Raw genomic sequence first — 22,987 nt, 5'->3', positions numbered from 1 at the left:
GGAATCTGGAGGCTCTGGATGGGGGAGAAGAGCAAGGTGACCATAGGGAGCTGTTTAGAAGGAAATCCAAGGACAGGAAAACAGACCTTTCTCAGAGTTTCCAGGCAGCAGAGGAACAGCCAGGTGGAACTGCAGGGTAGGTGACTTTCCCAGTCCAGCTTGTTGAAAAAAGGTTTTCTTGCTTTGCTGCCTGCAGTACAAATTAGATTTTCCATAAGGGAGAGAGTTTCTCTGGAGTGCTCAGTAGGTATCCACTGTGTTTGGTCCTCTAGGTCAGACTGAGATTTTTATTTTTATCTGCTTGGTTTTTTTTTTCTGTTAATGTGCTCTTACAATCAAGATAAATTATTTAGAGTGCTCTGGTGGAGCAGGATTGTGCAATGCAGATCTGTAAGTGGATTTCATTATTTAAAGTTAGCTTAAAATGAACAGAGGAATTAATTTCAGTTTCCTAAATTTTCTTTGCTTTCATGTTACATTGACAAAATTATTTTGTCCACAATTTTCGTGGCCATGGAGCTAGCATAAATAAAGATCCATGAAAAAAAGTGGAATGATAAGTGGATCAAAGGATGTGGTAGGTTGCCATGGACACTTGTTAATGATGATTTTTTCATTCTCATTAATCTTTAGCAAAATTCATACTGAATCCTCAGCAGTGCCACTGAAATAAATACAAAACAGGAAGAGCCCACAGGAATTCCTGGCACTGGTGATACAGAACTGGGCACTGGGAAGGTTTCCCAGAGAGGCTGGGAGGGCACTGTCTGGACACGGCTCTGGGTGGCTCTGCTGGAGCAGGGCTTGGACCAGGGACCTCCAGAGCTCCATCACAACCCCAGCCACTGCTCCTGGGCCAAGGAGGGATGGGACAGGATGTGTAATACAACAGGAGGGTTGGAAATGGGGCAGTTTGGTCACAGGCAGTGAATGAAGCAACTTGATGTGACACTGAAGAGCAGAAACACCCAGTGGAATTTTGGAGTCTGTGCAGTTGGGCGTGGCAGCAGCTGAGCAAAGGATAAAGATCCTTCTGAGACAGCTGGAATGTGCCTTTCCATTCTAGAAACCTCATCAGCTGGGAGATGAGGAATGATTAGAGGATTTGGAAAAAAAAATATTAGGACTGATAGGAAATACTAATTGAGAAAATAGCTGGAAATCTTTCTGGCACATTGTCTTGCCAATAACATGAATCTCCTGACTGCCCTTTGGCTAAAAAATTGCTCTGAGTGCGACATAATGGACTGCAAATGCTGAAAAGCTGTCACAGCCAAGCATGGAGAAGAGTTCAGTGAGGAATATGGGAAGAAATTACCAAATGAGGAATGCAGTTTGAACATCAGGGAAAATTTCCTGATGAGTTTGGGTAATGGGAGGAGGGATATGGGGAAGGAGAGGTGTCTCACTGCTTGATCAGTGAATCATCAGCCTCCTGCAGCCTCCTGCATCAGCCTCCCTGAAAGCAGGTGCAATTCAGCTCACTGGAAAAACTAACAGGACAATGAACCTCCAGTTCCTTACACAGGTACCCCCTCCCCAGCTTAAAGAAGAAAACTTTTGGTAACAATCGAAAAAAGAAAGCTGACAACTTAGTCAGTTAAATTCCTCCTGCTGAAGTTGGTATCAGTGTTCCTTACATTGCCCAGGTAAACTCACCTGAACTAGAAGGACACTGTAGGGTCTGTGTGCCAAGGGTGTCACGTGAAATTATGATTTTTGTGACAAAAGTAGATTTACTCCAACAGCTTGGCTAAGAATCACCTTTTCTATTCCTGCTAGGCTACCAAACAATATCAGGAAGGAATTAATTTTGCTGACTACTGAACTAGCATGGACTCTGCAAGTGAAAAACATCTTCTCTGTTGCTATTGTTTTATTTCCAAAACTGCATTTTCCTTCCCTATTTCTTATGGTACCTATTTCAGTCATTGGAATATGTGTTTCAGAAGAGGGGGATGTAATGATGAAGGATGAACAGCTGGGATGTGCTGACTCACTGAAGTTTCAGTCCTTGGCTCAAGGTGGCTCAAAACAGTCTCACTGCTGTGTCTTCCAGAGTGGATAATGCAGAAGACCCCGTGTATGAGAGCCTGGAAGAGTTCCACGTGTTTGTCTTAGCCCACATTTTGAGAAGACCCATTGTTGTGGTAGCAGACACGATGCTGCGAGACTCAGGGGGGGAAGGTAAGAGCTCTGCTGGGGATCTCTGCTCCTGGGGAGATGGAACCAGTCCTGAACTGCCACTCACAAAAAAACACCCAGCTGGCACCTACTGGGGTGTTTATGGCAGAGCTGCTGCCTTTTTCTGAAAGCACAGAACGATGCTCAGTCCATTTCTGTTAGATAAAAGTAAAAACTACAGGATAATCATGAAAGTCCTGATGAAAATCTGCTTATCCTACATATTGGCTGTTAACTTAATAACCACGAGATTACACAATGCATTTCTGATTGGTCTAGGTTAACAAGGTTCTGATTTTGCTGTGTTATTTTGGTGTCCCTTAAAACCCTGCAGAAATCAATCTAATCTGACTTTTGATTAGATTGAATTTTGAATGTGTATGTCTTGGATTTTTGTTTTTAATGACTTCCTTGCAGTTTATCATTCAGAAGTTTCCAGAATGTTTTATTCAGTTTGCACATGTGAGCACACAAATGTTGAAGCCAGCTGGACACTGTCTGAGCAGGACTTGAAGGATTAAATTCATCTCACTCACTTTCTACAATGAACTAATAGAATACTAGTTCATGATAGTGTGTTGCTTAATTAAAGGGGCACGTTTGGTTGATTAAAGGAAGACATTAAACAGGTGATGGAGTTTACAGAAATTTACTGCCCCAGGAAAATGCTGGCTAGCTTCAGTTTCCATTCAAATTATGAACTACAAGTAATGGCTGTAGATGATTCTGTGAGTTTTGGAAGAACCCCTGAATGACAATGCAGCCACTGGTCACAGCCAGCGTGGGTTCAAAAGGAGAACTCACTTTGGAAATATTTCAGCGATAAAGATTCGTAATTTTTTAACAAAAGGAAAAATAATTGGTCAGAAGCAAACACATTGAGAGAATTTTCCTGCCCAAACTCGCTCTTCCCATAATTACATACAGAAACAAGTGTAGAATCTTCCAAAGCAAGATTTTTCCCCTACAGGTGGAGCATCCCATTTATCTACTGGTAGGATTGTTTGAGTCTTTCCTTAACATTATCATGCATACATAGCTATACACATTCACAGATACATTATGTGTGTGATGAAACGTGTGGGCTACAAACATGTTTGTAAAGCTTCTCCCACAACTCTTCAGTGTAAGGCACGAGCAGGGCCTGTTGCCAAAAGAACTGAGTGTATTTACTGATAATTATTAGAAAATACCCTTCTCCTTAGAAGTGTTACAGGAAGGTACAAATCTGCATACCTGTGTGAGAGTCATCAAGATTTTGTTATAGGACCTTAATAACTTTACTACTAAACAACTAAAGCAAGGAAAAATTATGAAAGAGCAGAAGGTTTTCATTATTGTTTGTAGTGTATGTACTGACATTTTTATAGTTAAATTTTACCTGTTATGACTTGTTTCCTGCGCTGATTACTGTGCTTCAGTCTGCTCTCCTGGAGCTCTGCAAACCTTGCAGCACAGTTGTTGTCTGTTCTTTGACACAGCTGAAAGGTCTCCTTTCCCTTCGCAGCCTTTGCGCCGATACCGTTTGGAGGGATTTATTTGCCCCTGGAAGTTCTCCCGAACAGGTGCCACTGCTCACCTCTTGTGCTGGCCTATGATCAGGCCCATTTCTCAGCTCTGGTTTCCATGGAACAAAAAGACCAACAGAGAGAACAAGGTATGCTCTAAACACAGCAACACCAGGATAGATGGTGAATACAATGCACGAAGTACCTTCATCTACCTGTAGGTGTATTTAGCTCTCACACAGGAAACTGTTCACTGAATTTTATTGCTTAGGAGTAGTCTAATCACAAGCCTGGGAGCCAAGAACTCACAGTCCTAATCCCTGTGCTGTCACTGCCTGTCTTTGGCACTCACACATTTTCTGACAGGCAGTTCCACACATGTACATAAAGGTACAGGTACAACCATAGTTACCTACTGTGCCTCTGGGTTCTTGAGGTAGTTTGGGTTAGTAAAGTGTTTAGAAGCTGAAGTGGGAGTCAGATTACTGTTAAAAACTCATGTAATGGAAAAAAAAATATATTTTCTAGTTTGCTAAATGCATTCTTCTCATTTAAAAACATTTAGGTGAAGTGTTTTTACCTTGCTGTCTTCTGTTCTGCTTTGGAACAGAAAGACTGACCAGATACTTCTGTGTCAAGTTGGAGCTTCCTGGATATGGGATTGGGAGTGACAAGAGCTTCAGGACTGGATCTATTCTTGCATTTGTAGTCCAGGAGCTGGCTAGGAGTGCCCTTATTTGCTAGAGCTGTTTGCTTAATAATAGAAAGCTGTGAGATGAACTCCTATCTGTCTTTGTTCCTTCTGTGGGGAAGGGAAAAGTGTTTTGCCAAAAACATGATGAGGCTTTAGAAAAATTCAAGGCAGTTTTGCTTTTAGTCATGAGTGTTTTATTTTTTCCTGATGATACTTCCAAGGTGTTTTAAATCCCTCATGAATGCATACAGCCGTCAAGTGTTGTTGAGATCTCCTGAGGGAATGTCATTCCATCCTCCTTCCTAGGGAGGTCCAGAGGCACCTAAATGTCCATCATTTGATTCCCTAACCCTATGTGCATTTCCCCTGACTTTGGATGTGTCAGGCATTGCCCATGCTTGAGACAGTCAGCAGTGCTGCAGCTCTGCAGAGCAGAGAGGAAGGTGTTCACTGGAATGATGAAAAGGAGGAAAGAGGGAGCTCTTGAACAGCAGATTTTGCTGTAGCATCTCCACACAAGAATCTGACCTCTGGTTTGTCATCCTCTTGGGAGGAGCAGAGAGCTTCTACATGAGGTGGTGTGGGATGGGAAACTACACCAGGGGCTGCCTGTGGTATTGGCAGCCTTGTGCTGGTCAAGAGGAGACTGAATCATAAGACTGAAATGGAGAAGAAGGTTGATCCAGATATCAGATATTCAGTGGGAAAAATCAGGCCAGGCCAGCTATTCAGCCTCCACTGGCACAGAACTGTTTCAGGGATTTGTAGGCAGGTGCTTGGCAGTATCTCTGGCCTTGGCATTATGTGCTGGGATATTGGAGCTGCCTTCCAGCCCTCAGGCAGCAGAAGAACAGCCCTTAGGAAAAGGCTTTTCACACAGGAAAACCCCAAGGAATGATGTGAAACACCTTCTGAGAAATGAAAGTCTGAAAAGTAAATCTATCCCATTTTAATGCAAAAACGTGATATGAATGAAGCTGGAGTTTTGGAGAGCCTTTAAAGACATGGTCTCACTGTTGATGGTTGCTGCTGATACACTGTAAGGTTGTCTGGTGGAGCAGCCAGCATCCATTTCTTCCTTTCTAACAATTGGGATCAGAATGATATCAGCAGACTGACAGAAGCCTCATTTATCTCAGGCACATCTATCTGCCTTCATCCAAGGCTTCATGATCACAGGTCTTACAGAGCCTCTGTGTAAATAACTGGATACACAGAGCTGAACTCTCTCTGCAGTAACTGCAGTCAGGGGAACTGCCCTCCACCAAACCTTGGGCTGTTGTTGTGTCCTCCAAGGGATGGGATTGACCAAAGGCAGTGGGGACACTGCTGTTCAGCTGCTCTGACCCTGCCTCTCAGGATCTGCTCCTCAGTGTGACACCTTCAGTAGGTGTCCCCTACTGAAACATAACTCTCATCTTACCAGCCATATATTCCTGTTAGTCACACACTGCAAGATCCTGGGTTTGATAATGAGGTTATATATTTGATTTCTCCCACAAGTGCTAGCAATAATGTTAAATGTCATTCTTGTGGTTATAAACTGTCTTTCTGTAGGATTTTCCTACACCTGTATTCCCACAGGAAAGGTGCTGGGAGAGAAAACCTTACCAAATACCCAGCACAGCATCAGAAACATTAAATACTGGGTTTCATGTATAAGTTTGTCCAGGTTAATAGCAAGGGTCAATGAATCAAAGTAGTCTTGGTTTTGTATGACCCAGTTGTACATGTCTTACTGCAGGGCCTGGAATACACAGGCTCCAGTTCTGTGGAGCAGCAGAGAGCATTTGGCATTTACTCTGGGATGAAGGGAATGCTTTAGCTTGCAGCTGCCTGGCTGGTTGCTGTTGGAGACCACAGCAGCCACAGCATTGCTGTTGTTCTCCCTGCTGGGCAGGAAGGAGGTTGGCACAAGGATGCTCCAGCAGTGCTGGTTTGTACCTTGTGAGCAGAGCGATGCCCTGGCACACGGGGGCAGAGCCACAGCTGTTAAATGTGCCAGTGACAGTGGCACAGGTTCAAAATCAAACATCTGGAACTGTCAGAATGCAGCTGAGAGCTCAGAGCTACACCTTCCTAAAAGGAGCCTCTCGGTGAGCCCAGCCATTTGTAATTGTGCTCTGTGTAACCAGGAGCAGCCTCTGGAGCTGTCTGAACTCCTGCATGTGCAGTCACACCTGTTTAAGCTGCTGCTCAGCCCTCTTGGGGAGGAGGCAACATGTCTGTATTTGAGGATATGTGTGGTCAAACAAATACTGATGTGAATGCCTGAAGTCCTGTTTTGTCACAGAGTCCTGTATCAGATAATTAAAATGCTCCTATAAATTTATATAAAGAGAAAACACATTAAGATCCTCTTGTCTGGAGAGGATTTAAACCACATTTTGACATGTCTTCTTTTTACCAGCACACAGCTGGCGTTCTGCTGGTTGCCAGAGGGCCTGTCATTTTGAAATCCAGTGTCTGATTAAAAACCTATAAATATTTTTATATCCACGCAGGCTCTGTTGATGCAGATGTTTTGTATCTTTGCTCATGGAAGCACAGCCTGGCTGTCAGCTGCCTCTAAGGCTGCTTCCTTGATCCTGGAGCTTCCCAGTGCCGTGCTCTGTCCGAGTGCAGTCCCGGGTGCGGGAGCAGTGGCGCTGGGTTGGGACACAGCGTGTCAGTCTGGGGCTCACCACTTTATTTTACCAGCATTATAGGATGAATAGTGACACTGGAGGCGTGAGGATGAGTGCTGACAAACACTGGGACTTCCTTCACAGCACAGAAGGAGCACACCCAGCTGAGGAATGGCAGGAAAATCCTCACTGTGTGTTACACTGTGTGATGAACTGCTGGTCGAACATCCCGTGTGTTGGGGCTTGCAGGCTGTGCTTTGAGCTGTGTGGTTCCAGCCCAGTGTAACTGCACCAAAGCTGCACCTCTGATGTAGCTGGGCCTCTGGGTGGTGCTGCAGTCTGGGGGCTTTGCTTTAGAGATTAATGTGAGGAATCCTGCTTGCAGTCATGATATAAGAATACTTTTCTGCTTGGAACGTGGGGAATCCTGTAGGAAACTGTGGCTGTCAGAGTTCCCTGAGAGAGGAAATCTCTTGCAGTGAAGACACAATTTTAAAGCTCCCTTTCTTTAGCAGATGTATTTTGCCCAAAGAGAGCAGTGCTTCCTACCAGCCTCAGACTGTACCTTAGAATGTCACCACTCAACTCGCAGTAACAGTTGTTTGTGTGAAGACAGAGACACAGAATGTGCACAGTAGTTCAGAAAACAGTGACGTGCTACAGTCAGCTCTAAGCTTAGTTTTGTACTTAATTTTGTATTTTCATAAACTTGAGTGTCACTAAGCATTTTTAATGTGTATTTTCAGTATCAGTAATAATGGTGAACTTTAAAAAGAACTCCTTTAAAATTTGTTCATAAAGAATTATTATTACTGAACTATGTGAAAATAAGTTAGTTTCAAGCTGCCCTTAGAAAAGAAATTCATGTTTACTTTTTGAAGTTTCCATCCCAAAGAGACTGCTCCAACTCTCTGGCAGTTCTTTGGTCCAGGCTTTCCAACATCACCTGCCCTAGGATCACAGTCCCAGTTCTCTGTACCTGTAAGGTCGGGTGCTGCCAGGAGTGAACTGGTGTGTAGTGAATTTTCAGTGCTGCTCTTTTCTAAGTTGCCTCGGGACAGACCAGGGGGCTGGAGAACACAGACCCTGGGTGAAGTCTTTAAGGGTTTAGTGTAGAAAATTAAATTCCTTGATTGGTTGGCAGAGGAGCAGCAGTGACCTGCACCATGCTGAGGATCCTACCAGGTCCTCAACAGTTTTCCCCTTTTTTTCCTGATGAAACGGAAGCAAATTGGTGGGTGTAGTTAAAGCTGACTGTTTTTCCCTTACTTTCTTGCTGGTGGTGATGAATGATAGACACTCTAACACCAGAGTGTGGTGCCTGCATGCAGAATATAAAACAGAGTCATTAAGAGAGGTGTCAGAAGGCAGAGATGGGAAAGACCAGAAGAGCCAAAATGCAGTGCTGGGATATAACAGCAGTTATGCTCTTTTCACTACACTCAAGACAGGCTTCACACTGACCTCTTGACCCACATATATGTTGATCTATGGTCTTCAATTACGTTAATTCACAGTTTGAGTCCAAAATCGCTGTAACTGCCTTTTCCTCTGTTTCTTACTGCTGATACCAATGCGTTTTTATTTCTTTGACAGTGCAAAACAAAAAGGTACTAAACTGAAAAGGCAAAATAATTAACAAGTATGTGGATCTGTGATTCTGAGAGCCAGGCAGGAATATTGCAACTTGTTACTGCTTTCTGGTACTCTAATGACTCTGTCTCCAGGAAATGTTTATTGTGCATTACAAAATGGCCACGTTGTTCTTTCAGAGGTGTCCCCTCCTCCACAGGTGACTCTGGTTCACTCTGGGAGCAGTCATGGTATTAACCTCCCCCTCTCCTCTGTTGCACACATGAGGACAGGGAGATGGAGCCCGGTATAAATCATTTGTGGTGCTCTGATGAGACAGTTCTGCCACACACTCAAATCCTGCCCTTCCTGAAGCAGCAATCCTGCTTTTCACAGCTGAGTCTTCTCTTCTTTTTGTCATTTTTGTTCCCCCCACCCCAATCCTTGTTTCTTCTCTGCTTCAGCCGTGATTCCCCTGACTGACTCTGAACACAAGTTACTGCCTTTGCACTTTGCGGTCGATCCTGGGAAAGACTGGGAGTGGGGAAAAGATGACAATGATAACACCAGACTGGCCAAGTAAGACCTTTCTGTAACTTCAGTGTTAAGCAGTAAAATGTCTTGAGCTGTCTCTGGTTGGAGTACTGGGAGAGCTGCCAGGGCTTTGTTCTTGTTCTCTGGCTGAGCCATGGGTGGGTCTCCCGCTGATGGTCACAGTTCAGGCTGCTGTTACACCTCTCCCTGTTAGGAAGTATTGCTTTTTCTTTCAGCCTTTTTGACTCTTTGTTCCTCTCTTTTTTTCATCTTTAGTTTGATTTTGTCTCTTGAGGCAAAGCTTAACCTTCTGCACAGCTACATGAATGTAACGTGGATACGCATCCCGTCCGAGACACGGGTAAGGTCAACCCCCTCGCTCCAAACAAACTCCTGGTGTCCAGGGACACGAGGCATGGGAGGGTGCTGGGTAGGGAAGGCTGCCTGGAAACACCTCAGTGTCCCAGCAGCAGGGACAAGTCACTCATGGCTCACTGACACCGCAGTCAAGCTTATGGATTTATCTGGTTATTTGCTTTAATAACACAGTTGCTTGTATATTTTTTTTGCTGAAATGTATTTTCTAGCTTAATCTTTCTGTTACATTTTTCAGTAGTCTGGGCAGTTTAAAGAAACCTTTTCTCACCGTTGTTTTTTCAGAAGTTTGGCTTGATCTCCTAGTGCCACTGTTCAGTCACCAATCCCAAGTCCTTTCTGAGAATACCCAGTTTGGAGTGGCTGACCAAAGGCCACAGACTGGCTCTGAACTGGAGCCTGGCTCTTTCAGAGAGCTATTTTAAAATCATGCTCAGCTGGCACCTACTCAGCTGCAAATTTCTCTGCAAAGTGCATGGAATAGATGGAGGGGTTACTCTGGAGGCTGAAGGTTTCAGGAGAGCATGGAGGTGATTTAGGCAGCCCTACACAGATGGGGCATGGACAGAACACCAAAGGAGAGAGCATTTAGCAACCTGCAAGAGGGGGAAAATCCATTTTTCTGCAGTTTCAACAGTAGTAGCTACCACATGAGAAAAAGGAGAGGCAAAATGGTCCTGCATTTTTAAGTGGTGAGTCTGAAACCTGTGGAACCTGAGTTACCTGTCCCTGCTGGCACTGTGATGGTCAGGCCAGTGCAGCACTGTCACCTCTGCTCCCAGCTGGGAGCTCAGGCATCCCTGAGAGACAGAGCACATGGAAGTATCCAGGGACAAGAAGCAGGCAGGTATTTCTATACCACAGGTATAAACTTCTACAGCTTACCCCCTCTGAGTCCTTGTGGGTAGTTAAGTGTTCCCTATTTATCTCTAGCAGATTTTGGCTTCGTGGTGCCTGAAAGCAAGACTTCAGTTTTGCAGGAGTTAATGGACAGAGTCCTGTTTTAAATAGCCTAGGATCCATGTTATTGCATTTTCAAGAAAGATGCTTTATCATGTTACCTAAAATATAAAGTGGAACTTGGATTTGTGACACCAGTTTTATCTGCACTGCATTTCCAGTAAGCATGAATGCCCATCATTGTATTCCTCAGCCTCCTTGCTGAAGGTTACTGTGTGATATTCCAGGTGAGATGTTTAGCTCTAGGACTGTTGATTTTCGTGCACCAGAGACCCGAGCAATGAAAAAGTCAGTTTAAATGAGTTGGGTTTTGAACATAATGGATTTTGAAATCTTGCTGCATGCAGGTTTGTGTGCTGTATCCCCCTCACAGCTTTCAGCAGCTCCTCATTTCCCTTCCGTGGCAATGTCACCAGTGCCTTTCCCTGCTGGCTCGGGGACAGCCCCTGGAGGTGCTCCCTGTGGAGTGGCCAGGCCTGTGCAGGTCTCTGCTCCCCAGGGAGGCTGTGCCACAGCTCCTCCCGTGGCTCACCCACTGTCACAGAGCCCCCGTGACCGACCCTGCGCTACAAATGTGCTCGCAAGGAGCCAAATCCGGCTGTAGGAAGAAGGAAGATACAGAGTAAGCACAGCAAAATAAGCTTTCCTTGGTGAAGAAACCAGCTGAAAACGTCAGTGTGTAAATTAAAAAATATATTTATAATCAATGTCAAAATACGTATTGAATTTGGGGGGTCTTTTTGCACCAGTTCCTGCATAAAACCGATTTTTCTGTATCTAATTATAATTACTTTTCCATAGCAGGCCCCTTTGGCTCAACCAGAATCCCCTACAGCTTCAGCTGGGGAAGATGTGCAGTCTCTGGCTGACTCAATGGACTCGGACCGAGATTCCATCTGCAGTAATTCCAATGGCAATAATGGCAAAAACAGTAAAGAAAAAGAAAAGGACAAACAAAGGAAAGATAAAGACAAAACCAGGACGGATTCAGTTGCCAATAAAATAGGAAGCCTCAGTAAAACCCTGGGAATTAAACTGAAAAAGAACATGGGTGGCCTTGGAGGGCTGGTGCACGGCAAAATGAGCAGAGCCAATTCAGGGAATGGAAAAAACGGGGACACGGTGGAGAAGGTCAAAGAGAAGAAGTCAAAGTCTCGGAAGGGGAGCAAGGAGGAGTCGGGGCAGTCTGCGAGCACGTCCCCGTCCGAGAAGACCACCCCATCTCCCACGGACAGAGCCAGCAGCTCCCCCACGGACAAGGGCAGCGCCAAGCCCTGCTCTGACAAGCAGGCTGACGCCTGGAAGTACAGCACTGACGTGAAACTCAGCCTGAACATCCTGAGAGCTGCCATGCAGGGCGAGCGCAAGTTCATTTTCGCTGGCCTGCTTTTGACCAGTCACAGGCATCAGTTCCACGAGGAGATGATAGGTTACTACCTGACCAGCGCCCAGGAGCGTTTCAACGCGGAGCAGGAACAGAAAAGAAAGGAAGCTGAGAAGAAGGCCGCACTGAATGGCTCATCTAGCAGGAAACTGGAGCCAGAAGCGTATTCAAAAGAAAAACTGGAAACATCTCCTCAGGATAGGGCATCACCCGTCTTACCTCAAAGCCATATGACCCAGCTGGTTTTAAAGTTCAAAGATCGCACTAGCCCCACCCCAGGGCCGTTCTCCTCCCCCAGCAGCGGTGCCAAGAGGAGCGGCCCCATCCCCGTATCTGCCCACTACAGCCATACCCCCCCTGTCCAAAGGCAGAGTGTCATCCATCTGCATGACGTCAACTCCAAGCCATCGAGCTTCCAAGACGACACCTACAAGCCAGTGGTGGGCACCCTGAAGACCTGTGCCACCTACCCCCAGCAGAACAGGTCCCTGTCCTCCCAGAGCTACAGCCCGGCCCGGCTGCCCGGGATCCGCACGGTGAACACGGTGGAGTCGCTGAGCTTCGCCCTGCCCGCCGAGCACAAGTCCCAGACCTACACGAACGGCTTCGGCACCGGGGACATCAGAGACTGCCTGGAGTTTGCTGACGAGGACGCTCCCCAGACCTGGCTCAACAACGACAAAAACCAAGGCAGAAGCACAGTTTGCCCGATCTACTCCATCCAGCAGAACCGCTGTAAGAAGGAGAACTGCTCCTTTTACGGTCGTCCTGAGACTGACAATTACTGTTCCTACTGCTACAAGGAGGAGCTGAAGCGCAGGGAGAGGGACAGCAAGGGACACAGGCATTGAGGATTCTTCCTGACTACTTAGTTTTACCATTTTCTTACTTACAAAGTAAACAGTGTTGGATTGCAGTAAAAGGAATCCTTAAAACAAGAATAAAGGATTGATGAGTAAATAGTGTCTAGCTTTTCGCTTTTCCGGGGCAATGAGGAAACAATAGGATTAATTTATCATAAAAAATTATTATTTTCCATTTTGTCAGTGTCTTTTTTACATATACTGGTAAGCTGAAGGGTTGTTTACTCCTTTGTCAGTGCTGTGTATATGTTTGGTCAAAAATTTACTAATGGTGCCTGAATTTACACTGACATCACTCAGGTAGTAGAATGATAGGGGCAAGTCATAATAACAGAGATGTGGTGGTGTGCTAGGGTAGTGTCTGCCTTGCAGACCTTGAAATGATAGAGCTATTATGTGAGAGTATTTTTTCCTCAGTAAAACCTAAATTTTTCATAGCCTTTTTTTTTTCAGGAGGGTTAGTGATTTTGCATACTGCACATTTTTAACATGGCAGCAGATTGCATTGTTTCTGATGTTTGTACTTACTTCAGTCTGAAATGCAATGATTCTGGAGAAAGGGGAGTGAAAGGTCTGAATTCATGAGGGCTGTAGCTCTTCCTAATTTTAAGTTCTTACCAATTATTTCTACATTTCCATAAAAAAAAAAAAAGTAGATTTGAACCACTTTTATTTGCACTGAATTTTTAAACAAGTTTTATAAAAAAATTCACTCTGACTTTCAAGACTTCATGTCCCAAAACCCCCACAATAGCATAGTTTTGGGCACCTGAATTTCAAAAGTATTTTCATTGCTGTTAAAACGCAGAGAAATATTAAAATAAAATTAAAATATAAAAAATTTAGTACATTTGGAAAATCTGATGACCAGCTAGGAAATTTGGGATCATTTTAGATCTGAATGAACTGCTTGTCAAAACAAATGTAATGCATCAACTTACTGCTTTAGCTAGTGCATGAACCTAGTCATTAATTATTTATTCCTTTCTCAACATCACTGGGTGATAATTATTGCAAGCCTCGCTGCGTGAGCCTTTCTTGAAGACTGTTGGCTCCACCTATTTCCGAGTCTTCTCAGAGTGAGTCATCTCCGCCCAGGAGGTTCCCAGATGGCTGTGAAATACCTCCAGCAGGAATGGCAGCTCCGAGCACAGATTTGCACAAGCCTGATATCCAAATATTTACAGAAGTATTTGCAATACTTCTGAAAATAAAACTTAGCGCACAGAAACGTTTCTGTAAAGAGATGCTGGTGAAGTAGATGAATGGCATGAGAAGGTTTTCTGGAAGGTTTTGCACCTCCTCCATCAGTGGCACAGTGCAGTAACGAGCTCAGTGGCTCATTCCCTCTCCCCTCACACACGGGGCTTTCAGAAGAGCTAATTTTCCACCAGCAGGTGAAGCACTGCCTTCAGGACTTCCTCTGCCACCCAAAGGTGCAGAACGTGAGTTCTGCCTTCCTCACTGTGGAATGGCACTTTTCTGGCCCTCGCAGGAAAGATCCTTTGCCAAAGAGTCTTTGTTTCTGATTCTTTTTCTGCTGTACCCCAGTTTTTGCTCTGGACCTGGATGGCATCATTTCACTTGCATACAGGTAACCCTAACTGACCCTGAAACCAAGCCTAAAGTCATCTGCAAAACAGGATGCACAAAGTGCTGCTGCCACGTGCTGGCTTTGAGGAAAAGCACGTGAGCTTTCTCTAATGTCCTACCAAAACTGAGCATATACTAAAACCGACTGTATTTTTAGGTTTTCTGCTGAATGGGAGATCTCAAAATAAGTCCCTTAACCAGTCCTAAAAAGTGAGGGTCTTTGCCATGAATCCAGACCTGTACTTACTATTCCTTGCTGTATTCTGGGCATACACTGAGTCTCACTGACCTTGCCTTCCTTCCTGAAGGGGAAGCAGTGCTTTGTGTTAGAGCTCCGTGGGACTCCTGTCCCCAAGGTAAGCACGTCCCACACCCCTGTCTCCTGCTGCACACCCTGGGGAGCAGTGCCCTGTTTGGTTTGCTCTTGTGATTACACCTAAGTTCTAATTGTCAGAGAAAACTGGGATTGCAGATTATGCTAAAACAAGCCAGATAATGGAAAAAGAAATCAATATTATTATACTTGATTGTATTTGCTGCTGAGACTGAGAAAACTGGCAGGATAAAACTTCATGAAAGCCAGAAATATTTAAGAATTCTTAGGGCATTAGAGTAGCAGTAGCATTTGATGCTCTGAGAATCACTTCTGTGTAAAGCTGTGCTTTAGAAATACATTATCAGCAACCCCCACCAGCCTGTGTGTTTGAGTGAGTTGTATCTTTTCAATGAGGAAAAAAGTAACAGCACATGGGTAAAAATAAGCAATTACCATGACAATTCACTGTTTCCTATTTTTTAAGGGACTTGTTTCTATAGTATGTTTTTAAGATCTCCTACTCGTAAAAGAAAGAGATTTACAACTGGTCAGCATGTAGATAAATTACTCTGTTCTAAATTGTTGAATACATTATACCTGTGTGTCAGCTTGTGTTGAAAAATCAATTGGTCTTCTGAATAATACCAGGCTTGTCTCTATAGGATACCAAACTTGAGTGTTCATTGTCATCCTCAGGACACTCAGATATTTCCATAAAGATTTACCACTGCTGCTCATTTTAAAATATGTGCTATATGAAATACTGACAGAACACCTTTCAGTTGTGCCTGTTTCCTCAGAATCCTTTTCTTGGGGTATCTTTGAATAATTTTCTAATTGCTGTTTTCTCTTAGAATTCTCTTCAAATATCCCACAATTCTCATGTCCCCTAACATTTGATATTGGAAAGAAGTTGCAGGCCTACAATGCAATTTGCCAGTTAAAATCTGCCCATGATTTCCTGGTAGTTCTCCATTTTTCTGGATAAGGAGTACTGGGAGGGGAAGTTGTCCTTCTTTTTCTTTCTGAGCTCTTAGTGGAGTTGTCTGCACGATGCCACAGCTGGCACTAAACAGTCCCAACGTGCAGGAACGGGGCCTCCTCCTGGAGGAGGGGCTGTCCCATTAGAAGTCTCCAGTTATAGAAGGAAATTTTCTGCCTGTTTTCTTAAGGAGAATTCCCAACTGCTCATGAGTTTCATTGACCAGCACTGAAAGAAATGGTGTCATTCCTCAGCTGTGTGAGAGGCAATAATCTTCATCCATGTTTTCCTGTTGCACTGCATGCTAACCTCTGACTGCTTTTGGTTCATTTTTCCTGACAGCTGAAGGCATCTGCAGCCCACGGGCCAGTCAGTCCTTTTCTGTGCCTGCTGTGCCATCTCTGTGCCCTCCAGAGGTAACTGGAGTTACCTCCCAGTCCCAGCTGTGCAGAAATCAGGGTTCTTCGGGGGGACCCCGCTCATTTCTTGGGTAGCTCAAGTGGCTGCAGTACCCACCACAGTTTTGCTTTTGAATGTGCAGTTCCCCCTTTCTCCTGGACAGGGATTCAACACTCAGCACTGTTGTCTGCATCTCCAGAGTACAGACTAAATACTGGGTAGGCTACACCTTCCCAGAACAGATCCAGAATTACCAGCAGATGTGTAGGTTGGAGGAAGCTGGAATTCTTCTCATGTGTGAATGTGCAACTTTTCTAATTTAAGAAAGACTTAAACCTATTATGCAATTTATTTAGTTTGTTCAGAAACTCTGATACAAAGGTCTGTAACAGAGGGTGCCTGTGACACATAATGGGTTTCAGTCACACTTTAATATAAAGGTCCATTTTAAATGCTTTATAAGGAGTTGATAAACCACAGACTTTTCAAGTATATTTTCAGAGGTGTGTATCAGTTGTAGCATATGGATAACAAGCAGCTCATTCAGAAGAAGGTTTTGCAGGTTACCAAAAGTGACTTCAGGTATTTTGGATTTTAAAAACCTGATTAACTCTTTGTTCTACAAATGCAATGGAAATATTGTCCCAGCTTTCTTTAGCAATTAGTTGCTTCTCCCTAAGTCAAAGGTAACATTAAGGGCATCAGTGAAAGAAAGATGCTGTACTTGAAAAGTTTTGTGTTGCTTATTTCTTAAGAAGTCCAAATAGGCCAAGTGAAGTCTCCAGAGCCATCTTTTCTCTGGTGTGAGCAGAGTTCTGGGTCCAGAAGGACTGAGGAGACACTGGACAGGTGAGGCAGGGTCAGTGCTTGCACAGGGCACAGTCAGGGTCAGCTGCTTCTCGTGTGATGAACGTGTAGATATCAAAATGCACAGATCTGACAAAATACTGCCCTCCAGCTCTGCAATTCTGCAAACACTTACACTGGTGCTCAACTTCACCCACCTGATCAGTCTCCTGACAGCAAGGAGACTGCTGCTTTTCAGAAACGTCCAGAAGGGGTTAAGGGAAAGCGGGAATGTTTTTGTCAAGGCCTGAGCCTTTAGCCAGTGTCTGTCCCCACAGGCTGCCTGATGTTACTCTTCCAGCAGGAGCATCAATGAGGATGTTGCCTGAGGAGCAGAGGGAAGCCTTAGGCCTCTTTGGGCTAAATCTGCTGTCCCCTGAAATCTGGGGACAGAATCCTATCAGTAGGGGGGCCTTAAATCAGGTGCTTTATTGACACGTAAAATACTTGCAAGCTGGACATGAAAGGGGAGTACAAGCTCATAAGGGAGTCAGCTCTTCCTAACACTGGGAGAGTTTTGCACAGGTGAAAACCCATATGCTAATAGAAACCACAATAATCTCAAATGAACATAGGTCCAGAGAAGCAGAATAACTGATGCTGACTGTAGATTGCTGTTCAGCTTAGTGTATTTGAAGTCTCTGTCAGTGTATTTGTTTTAGGGAATGGCAGCTTAGGAGGCTCACCAAACATGTATAGCATAGGAGTGAAATTATTTCAGTAACAGACACTAGTATCTATTTTAATTTGCAGATGGATTTCCAGTGTATGTGACTAAAACACTGTATTGTTAAAAATGAGAGGACAAGAACACAAAGGTGTTTGTAAGTATGTTCTATTTGTAGACTTAAGGCTGTATTATGTTGGAATTTTACAAGCCAAGTTTAAATTGTAATATAGAAATTATTTTTATATTATTTTCCAAATAGGCTACAGAGCAATATTTTGCGCCTTTATTATAAACAGGGTCATCATTTTAAAGGTTCCTTTCAGAAATGCTGGTAGAAATTAACCATGAAAAGAAAGCTTTGTAAATGTAATTGTTTCTAACTGCTCTGTCTGTTGTGCACATCTATATCTAATGTCAGTTGAATATACAAATTTTTTTTAATTGAAAAGCTTTAAATTTTTCTTTATATATTTTAGTACAACATTGTTCCTCCCTATTTAATTCCAGTCCCTACCAATAGCCACTTTTATAAGCAGCTTCTGAATAAACATTCATCTAGAATTTCCTTACCAAATGAAACGTTTCTGTGCAGATATTGATTGCCATGGGACATTCATAATACACCCTGAACCCACTGGAGTAGGGTTAGTTTGCCTTTTTCTAAAAAAAAAAAAACCAGAATCAGAGATTTATTATTCCTTCAGGACAAAACCCAGGAATTAATAACTTGTGCAGTCATTTAGCATCTGTGGGAAGAAACTCACCCTAGACCACAGAAATGTCATCACTGATTGGCAGATACATCCTGTCTTAAGAGATCTCAAATATGCATTCGCTTCTTGCAGGTTGAAGGGTTCAGGTTTTATTTCTTCATCGTTCTTTGTACTGTACATTGATGAACTGTGCAAAAAAAAGACATCACAAACTAATGCATATGCTAAATTAGGAATCTGTGCCGCTTTTAAAATTCCCTAACTCTTGTGGTTTAGTTGGTTGGGATTTGCTTGTTTAAGAATTACTATTAAGGTATGAACTGCAACCAGAATTTTCAGATCTGGATTCCTGCTGATTGTGCATCTGGGTTTGTGCTGGTAAAGAGGCCGGGTTTAGGATGTACTGAGCATCAGCTTCTGTGGGAAGAAAAGCTTGCTCTTGGTTTCAGAAAATCAAGGGAGCATTACTCCAACACATATTCAGGGCCTTTCTTTATTAACAGTCGACTCTTCAGTCGATGGAATTTCCATTTTCTTTTTCGTGATCTTCCATGTGTGAACAAATTACTGGGCTTATTCACAGAGTGATTGTTTGAGTATGGGGAGACTTGCCTTGTACCAAAACACCATCTAATTGTTTAACCGTTGCATTCTTGCTGGGGTAGGTAGTGTATTCCACTGGCTGGGGGGGGTTAAGACCTTATTCTTCCCTTGGATATCATTGTCACGTTGTTTTGTTTGGTTGGGATTTTTCCTCTCACGTGAATCTGCTGTTCTGACTGCTGTTTTACCTCCCATTACCTGAATGCATGGACTGAATTGAAATGGCTGATGCACATTTGCACTGTGGAACAGGCAATATGGGTAAAAGCCACCATGTTCCAAACAGCCTTAAAATTATGACTCTCTGGGGACTGAGAGTCACTTCACTGGATGCAGCCTCTGTCCCACTTCTTTGTTCACCCATGACTGTAGAGCACTCGAGCCTGCTGTGCTCTGTGTACACATATTTGTCTGAATAACCTGTAATCTTAACATTTGCTTTTAAAAAACGTGACTCTGGTAAGTGTTAGTGTGTCAGGAAACTTTAATGAAAACTGGAGATGGAGTAAAAACAGAGAGAGTGGTAGCTTGTGGGGTAACCAGGGCACCAAAATCCTAAAAAGAGGGAAAATAGTTAAGATGTATCAAAAACTTTCCTGTCAAGACTGTAAGTTTTGTGGATCTTCCTGTATTCTGGAAAATCAGAGAAATTAATCTCTGTTTCTAATGTAGCCTCTTACTTTGTTGCAGAGGTTTGCTATTGGGGAAGAAGGGAGAAAAGGAAGTTTTCTTCCCTTCTTAAACAAAGCAAATTCTAATGGTAAAATCATCTGAGACTGCAAAACACATGATCCAATGTTGAAACTAAACAGTGCCTAATTCCTGTGTGTTGTGTAGTTCATCTGCATTTTGCCCCTTTCGAATCCCATTTCTTTTTAAAAAAGGGGGCGGGGGAAATGTAAAGATTAGGGTTGTATGTTAGTGACCCAGTTCTTCCCTTTCTCACATGAAAATGGAATTGCACTTTCCTTCTTGGGCAAGCTGAGAGATAAAAGCCACCTTTACAGGTAAATTCCATGCAACTGCTTTGCCACAGAATCAGGTGAGAACCCCTGGGCACAGAGGCTTTGCCTGGCTGTGTGTGGAGCCTGCGAGCCACGGCCACACCAGCAGGTCTGGGGCGTTGCTGCCTCGAAAACAGGTGCAGTTCCCTGGTGTGTGACCAGTTCCTCTGCAGTGAAGATGAAGTGCAACGCTGCCTCGCTGCCGTTTGCTGCCAGGTTCAGGTAACACAAAGCCTCTTTCCGTGCTTTCGGTTCACATGTGCAGGAGATGCAGCAGCGAGACCTGGCATCTCCTGTGCATGGGATGGACATCCATGCCAGGGATGAACCCAAACACAGCCACGTGGGCGGGACAGACGCGCTCTCATCTCTCAGCTTTGCACATTGTGGGCACTTTCGATACGAACAGAAGTTCAGCAGTGGTTTTATTGTTTATTTGCTCAATATTCTGAGTACTGTAAATACAGTCTTTGTATAAAGTACAAAACTGCTTTTCCCTGGGAGCTCGGAGAGCTTTGCATGCACGTGGTGCAGGGCTCTGCCTCTTCCCCAGGACCAAGGAGAACAAACAGGATTTAAGCCTAGACTAAATAATGGATAAAATCAGCCACAGAGACTTAAGCAGCCAGAAGTTCCCAAGCATAGTGCTGTGCTGTGGGCAGCTTTGACAGCTTTGTGTAAAACTCTACCCAGGGATCTAGATTAGGTTTGTGCTCTTTCCTGGGAAAGGAGCAATTGCTCCTGTGTGTTTTCCAAGCCCATTGCTCTGAGCCTGCTGGTTCCTTTTCATCTGCAATGTGCCAGGCTTAGCACATTCAGCTATGAAGCAGCTTTTCAAATCTGCATAGAGCTCTTGTTTTCTTTTGGAACCCATCTGGAGTTTCCCTTTGCACTCCATTTTGAGACATAAAATACTGTTATGAACTTTTCATAATGCCTTGAAGTTGCCTCTTGTGGGGCTGGAAGACTTTTGTTCTCCTTGGAAGGCCTTGTTCTTCCTCATTGTTTCTCGTGACTACCATTTTTGTATGAAGAGGTTGACTGAAACACTGAGCATCTCAATGCTGTTTACATGTGCTTGTGCCACTTGGACACACTGTGTTGATAAAGCCAGTGCCTCTCAGACACGGGCACATCTTGAAGGGCAGTCTGAAGTATTAGATACAAAAGGTATATGGAGTTAATTCATCCTAACTTTACTATTGGTGTTATATCAAATGCCCCCAGTGTTTGTTTGTGCATCTTTTTTGCTCTTGCTAACGTTTTTATTTTCATCTTGCAGTTTCTTTGACAAATTCTAAAGCTCTTTGCCCCCAAAGCCTGTGGTAGATTTTCCAATAAAGAAGATTTGGCTTTCTGAGTTCAGTTTGCATTAGAGTGGCTTGTCTCCCCAAACAAGAATTAAAGTAAGTCAGATGTCCCACCCTTGGTCTAGAGTTCATTTACTCATTAACTGAGGATCTCTGTTCAGTTATAACCAAAGCTAATTCTATAGAGGTTAAAATATCAGAATAGGTAATGTGACTCTTTCTAATAAGAACTGCTGGTAAAATCAGCATTTTTTAACCCACAGAAATGTACAATAAAGGTATTTGTTCTTAAAGCCCATATTTCAAAGAAATATAGTAGTTGGCTGTCACTGGGGCTTAAGGAAATGTTAATAAGGAATATAGTAAGTCTGATTGATTTTTGCTGGCTAAGAATTCAAATTCTTGGTAGTCTTACTACCCTTCTCATTTTTCAAAGTCTGAGTTTCTTGCTGTCTTCTATAAATTTACACTCTCTTAGCAAAGATTGCTTTAGGATTTCAATAACCAATATTACAGAAATCTATTTAAAGCTGAAGTGACTTTTCAGGTTTCTTCTTTGACCATTTTCATGGAAAACGTTTATCCTGTATGAAAGGAGTGAATTTCTCTTTCCCCATTCCCTCCCTATTCCTGATTTCAGGACATGATTGGTTGCAGTCACTTTTGTCTGCAAACAGTTACCATTTTTAAGCTAACTGCCATCTCGTTTAAATCCATTGTTCAAAAGAAGCAGGAGCATTAATTAACGTTAAATGGTAATGAATATTTTTTGTTGTGAAAAGTGTGAGTTCTTGGGAACCTTTTCTACATGCTGTTTTCATTCAAATTCAATTTAAGTGTCATTTTTAATCTGATCCATATTTTGACAAAGATGATGTGTAAGAGCTGTTTTTAGCAGTTGGATTGTTACTTTGTAAAGTATTAAAGCACTAAACTGATTTTTGCAATAGGTAGAAAAACTTGCTTTTGTTTTGAAAAACTTCCAGTATAACTGTTGCACTTTTTATAGCAGAACTGCATTTACTTTCTTTCTTTTATGAAAGATTACTCAAAGTAACTGATAGCTCTGTAATCTGTGTGATTTGCTTCTCCATTATTTGACAGTGAGAGAAGCTCTAATGCCTATTCAATAAAATGAATTATTTCTACAGTACCGGTTTGCTGGAGTTCTTGTCCGTGCTGTCGGGGTGCTCTGCTCGCCGTGACGCTGCAGCCAAGGCTGGGGGGCATCCTGCAAACCTGGGGCTCAGCTGCTCATCCCCAGCTCGTGCTCTGCTGCCAGAGCTCACTGCTGGATTGCAAATTGAGTTACGTAAATTAGATAATGAGGATCGGAGGCAGGAGGCAGAAATCAAACCCTGCCTGTTCAGCTCCTGTTTTCAGAGTATTCCCAGGCCCTGGGCTCCAAAGGCACAGGACCCTGTGCAGGAGGGGCAGGACAGACTGGGCTGGGACTGTCCCTGTCACCCTCCTCAGGAAATCTCTGCCTGTGTCATCAGGGGAAAGGCAGGATATTTGTCCAACAGCCACCTGAATGGACTGCAGCATTTATTCAGAGAACTCCCAAGTGCTGAATAATAACCACAGTGACATGGTAACTTGTTCCAAGGGTAATTAGCCATTTTTTAAAAAAACTTCTGACTTGAGTTTGTCTGACTCCAGCTTTAGCCTTTGGATCTCATTTCACTCCTGTCTGATACAGGAGTTGTCTGCTGCCCTTGAATTGCCTGTACCCTCTGATGGGGCCATCCCTCACCCTTCTGTGTCAGGCTGAGCAGATCCTGCCTTCCAAGGCTGCTGCAAAGGCACATTTCCAGTCCCTGAAATATAAGATTTCTCATGCCTGTGCT

At 43.6% G+C, this 22,987-nt stretch overlaps 1 protein-coding gene across 5 annotated transcripts in view; it reads left to right on the top strand.

Annotated features, from left to right (window-relative positions):
- The window catches only part of OTUD7A (OTU deubiquitinase 7A), a 108,730-nt gene extending 86,440 nt beyond the window's left edge, over positions 1-22,290 (top strand). For 4 of the 5 annotated variants that reach the window (XM_050309882.1, XM_050309881.1, XM_050309879.1 and 1 more), the window contains exons 13-17: positions 2,060-2,187; positions 3,692-3,841; positions 9,050-9,164; positions 9,396-9,480; positions 11,256-22,290. In XM_050309882.1, the coding sequence (XP_050165839.1) occupies positions 2,060-2,187; positions 3,692-3,841; positions 9,050-9,164; positions 9,396-9,480; positions 11,256-12,689 (1,912 nt within the window). In that variant the 3' untranslated portion in view covers positions 12,690-22,290. The remainder of the gene's footprint in view (positions 1-2,059; positions 2,188-3,691; positions 3,842-9,049; positions 9,165-9,395; positions 9,481-11,255) is intronic. The other variant, XM_050309883.1, reaches the window with a different exon arrangement.
- Positions 22,291-22,987: the final 697 nt, after the last annotated feature.

The sequence above is a fragment of the Myiozetetes cayanensis genome, unplaced genomic scaffold, assembly GCF_022539395.1.
Source record: "Myiozetetes cayanensis isolate MyiCay16 unplaced genomic scaffold, myiCay2020 scf14, whole genome shotgun sequence".
In the NCBI taxonomy this organism is placed as follows: Eukaryota; Metazoa; Chordata; class Aves; order Passeriformes; family Tyrannidae; genus Myiozetetes; species Myiozetetes cayanensis.
Note: the sequence above shows the minus strand (reverse complement) of the source record. Positions and strands in the feature narration are given on the sequence as shown.